The sequence below is a fragment of the Etheostoma spectabile genome, unplaced genomic scaffold (genome assembly GCF_008692095.1).
Source record: "Etheostoma spectabile isolate EspeVRDwgs_2016 unplaced genomic scaffold, UIUC_Espe_1.0 scaffold273, whole genome shotgun sequence".
NCBI classification, from domain to species: Eukaryota; Metazoa; Chordata; class Actinopteri; order Perciformes; family Percidae; genus Etheostoma; species Etheostoma spectabile.
Window position 1 is genome coordinate 1,577,009 of NW_022605577.1, and position 3,986 is coordinate 1,580,994.

The 3,986-nt window shown below is 41.3% G+C and overlaps 1 protein-coding gene across 3 annotated transcripts in view; it reads right to left on the reverse strand.

The window, feature by feature from the left end:
- Positions 1–3,986, reverse strand: part of si:zfos-2326c3.2 (misshapen-like kinase 1) — an 80,156-nt gene that overhangs the window by 9,744 nt on the left and 66,426 nt on the right. For all 3 annotated transcript variants that reach the window (XM_032510832.1, XM_032510833.1, XM_032510831.1), the window contains 4 exons: positions 3,497–3,664; positions 2,424–2,532; positions 1,884–2,039; positions 1,475–1,618 (listed from right to left, as the gene is read on the reverse strand). In XM_032510832.1, the coding sequence (XP_032366723.1) occupies positions 1,475–1,618; positions 1,884–2,039; positions 2,424–2,532; positions 3,497–3,664 (577 nt within the window). The remainder of the gene's footprint in view (positions 1–1,474; positions 1,619–1,883; positions 2,040–2,423; positions 2,533–3,496; positions 3,665–3,986) is intronic.

Sequence of the window (3,986 nt, forward strand, 5' to 3'; positions counted from 1 at the left end):
AGAGAGAGAGAGAGAGAGAGAGAGAGAGAGAGAGAGAGATGGAGACAATGGTGATGGTGAATCCTGTTCAGATTAAACTTGACAGAGTCACCGTGAAAAGAAAGCAATGCCCTTCTTCCCATTTGTCCAGTTACATGCAGTTGTACAAAATACATATAGTATTGCTGGTGACAGGAAGGTTGTTCATTCCTCAGTGTCTTGCCCAGATCCACCCACTTGGGTTGAGACTGAAAGTATGCATTAATGCCGTTAATGTTTAATTTGTCAACTTTGTGCTCAACAGTAAGAATCTAAAATGTCGCCATACTGCTTGTCCTGCCTACATTAGCATTGGCAAAGCCAGCAAATTATGGGAGTCAAAGAGAAGGCAGACCTACATCAAGTGTACAGAAGACTGTAAAGTAGGGGTGTTCAACATTTTTCAGGCCAAGGACCCGTCAGCTGAAAGACAGAAAGAGAAGGAACCCCCTACTTTTGTACATGTAGTGTATACAGTTAAGTAGCATGTTAAACTAGGCCGAATGGATGAAAATGAATGGATATTGACGTATTATTTAGACATCATGTTTTTGTGTTTAACATAAATGAAAGCCACAGTGAATCCTAACTGTATGGCTGCCATTCTGCTGCCATCTTCAACATGTAAATTCCATTTTTATTTTCACAAATCGGGCAATTTATCTATGCTATGATTTATGTGTTGGATTCATATTATTGTATATTTTCAAGACATATTTTAATTTTTTGAAATAATTTTTTTAACATAATATGGTGGCCCCACTTACAAATGCCCATGAACAAATTCAAGATGTCTTTGGCAACAATAACAAAAACTATTCCCCACATTGTTGTTTTGAGATATGAGCAAGGCTGGAGGCCGAAATTGCACTTGGTTTCTGTCTGCTTCACTGTATGAGGCAAGTTACAGTAACTGTGTGAATGCAGACAAATAAAATATTCTGGTGTCTCTAGAGATACTGAAGTATATGGATACATATCTTTTATATAAGGTGCTGTATATGAAAGCTCTCCCTCACTCTCACTCAGGCAACTACAGCGTATTCAGAACACTGCTGTCCTTGTCCTCACTAAAACCAAGAAATTTGGACGTATCACCCCTGTTCTTAGAGCCTTGCATTGGCTTCCTATAAGTCAGAGAATTGATTTTGAAATATTGCTCTTTAACTTAAAAAGCGTTTGACCAAAATATACAGTATATGTGACATGCTGCTCCGTTCAGCCATCCAGAGCTCTAAGATCATCTGGAACCAAACATGCAGAACCAAACATGCAGATGCAGCTTTTAGGTTTTACACACCGCATTTCTGGAATGAACTTCCTGAACACTTACGATCTGCCCCAACACCAAACTCGTACCGAACCATGATGTCTGAACCGAGGTGTGAACCGAACCATGACTTCTGTGTACCGTTCCACCCCTAGTCGTGTACATCTGAACCTACAGTGCATGTACCTGATATAGTGATCAGCACGTTGAGTCCTTCCAACACATCCATCTGCTGAAACCGTCGTCTGCTGATGAGGGAGTAGACTTTCCCCTGACCACTTCGATCCAGCAGCCACAGGCCATTCTCCGTCCCCACCAACAGATTTACACCTGCACAACACAACAGACGCACACATTACAGCCCACACCCAACATGCTGTGTCATGCATCCCTCTACTGTATCTGTATATTGGTGCAAAATCCTAAATATACAATAAACATGTTTGGAGTCTGCACACTGTCAAGAGGAGGCCACTGTCCAGAAAACTATTTCAATAAAGACTGTTTGCCTAGCAAAACAAATTCAAAGCATTGGTTTGGTTTCATTCAAACCATCTACAATACACAGGCAGACACACAGAACAGTCCTCCTAACCCCATAGTCCAGCACAGAGAACCTCCGTGTTGAATTTCTTCTTGTACTTGCGGATCTCTGGAGTGTCGCTCTGCGGACGAATGTTGGTCGGGTTCACATTCACCACAGAGCCCTTCCTGTGGTTCTCTCTCTTGGTCTGCTCACCCTTATTACCCACTGCATGGGGACAAAAAAAAACAATTGTGAAAGGCCCTTGGCTGCAAAATGAATGAATTAATACATTTTTTATAAGACCGCATTTAGTCATTTGGTCCTACTGTCCTTAAGTATGATAACAAGATAATATGACAAGCTAGCTGGATAGAATTGTGTACATTTAGTGGATTAAATAGGATTCAGAAAGGACTTTAAAGAGTTAACAATGCATGGTGTAGTAAATGAGCCCATTGTCTGACAGGAACAGTAAAACTGTGTTCTCTCATGGAAAGTACTTTGTAAGGATGCATGCTCTAATGTATGTTAGTGTATTATTTATGTGAGTGGATGTATAGTGTGTGTGTGTGTGTGTGTGTGTGTGTGTGTTTGTATAAATGTACTGACCAGGGCTCTGTGGTGGCGATGACATGGGGATCAATCTTGGATCGATGAATGACAGGAAGGAGGAAGAGGAAGATGAGGAGGCGTTTTTACCGGTAGGACTGCTGACGGCCTGATGATGTACAACAAGAAAAACGGCTTATTCCACACCATCATTCTTGTTGTTTGATTTTGGTGATTTATGGCTTTATAGATCAGTGACAACAACTCTGCCACCTTCTAACATCACCAACAACCCTCGGGTTCTCTTTCAAGCCTTCATTCTCCAAACATCACTGCTACAAATGCAAACTTGGGTCTTAATTTGAACGAGGACATATGAAACCCAGTAAGCATACTTATAGCTCAATACTACTATTACTGGGAGTATTAAGACAAATCATATCACTACTGGTACCTTAGCAACTAAACTGTGTCACCATCTCCCTCCAGTGGACAAATGTACCCAATGCAACTAGTCAGTTCTTGGATTTGGACAATGATTTTCAAATGCTCATGAATACTCCTCTGTTTAAGTTACACAGCCTGCTTTTATTGAAATGATATTTCTTGATAATGTCACGACCAAAAAAAAAAAAAGTTATTTTAAGCGCAATGAGCAAACGGTTTTACTTTCTCAACCGTTGTCAACACAAGGCACGATGATCTCCTATTGTTGACGCAACAGATTAATTGTTTTAAAATTCAAAATTGGGATTTGAAAGAATGTGATTAAAGGCTAAAAATGAAGACCGCGATTTATCAAACGTGAAATCTTTAGTTGAGTGTTTGGTGTAACATTTGGTTAACATTCTTTTATTCCTCTTTCTATTATTATATTTACTACATACTGTTTAATGTCCAATTTTCAGCGGGTTTTTGTGTTATTTTGTATTACTTTATTTAACATGATCGTAGTAGAAGGTAAAAATATGAAGCTAAAAAGAAAAAGTTAAATCGTTATCGCAATATCTGGCAGTAAATGAGATTTTACAAGTTCAGCCCCACTGTGGATGTTTTTTTAAATGTGTTCAACTAAAATATTCTGTCTGTGTACCTGTGTCTCTCTGATTGCAACTTCCTCCAGATAAACTCACATGTAGGTCCTGGTGTGTGGGGGATCGGGGGGCCGTGGGTGACTGCGAGTAGTTGAGTTCCCGTGCTCGCTGCTGCTGGCCCAGTGCGTTGTGGGTAGGACTGGAGGAGGAGGTTTTCTGCAGAAGGTCTGGTAGCAGGTAGGTATCATCTGAACCTATCCGAGAAATCTGTTGGACAGTAAGAGACAAAGTGTAGCGTACGGTGGGCTGTTGTCATCAAGGTAGGAATGACCCCACAGGTTTAAACGCCTGTGACCCCCTCCCAGTGGAACAGAGTATGACTAAATCCCAAGTCTCTTGTTTGAAAGCTCCTCGCTTAAAACCGGAAGTTGTTATTGACCTACTTCGTGAAGGCCGTCTCAAAGCTCTGGTTCCTGCCCTGAGGAGCGAGGATAGAGGGATCTCTGAGGAGCTATGAGCGAGGATACATGAGAGAAGCCTTCCTGGAAACCATGCTAGTGGTAAGCCGTGGTAACACCCCCCCCCCCCC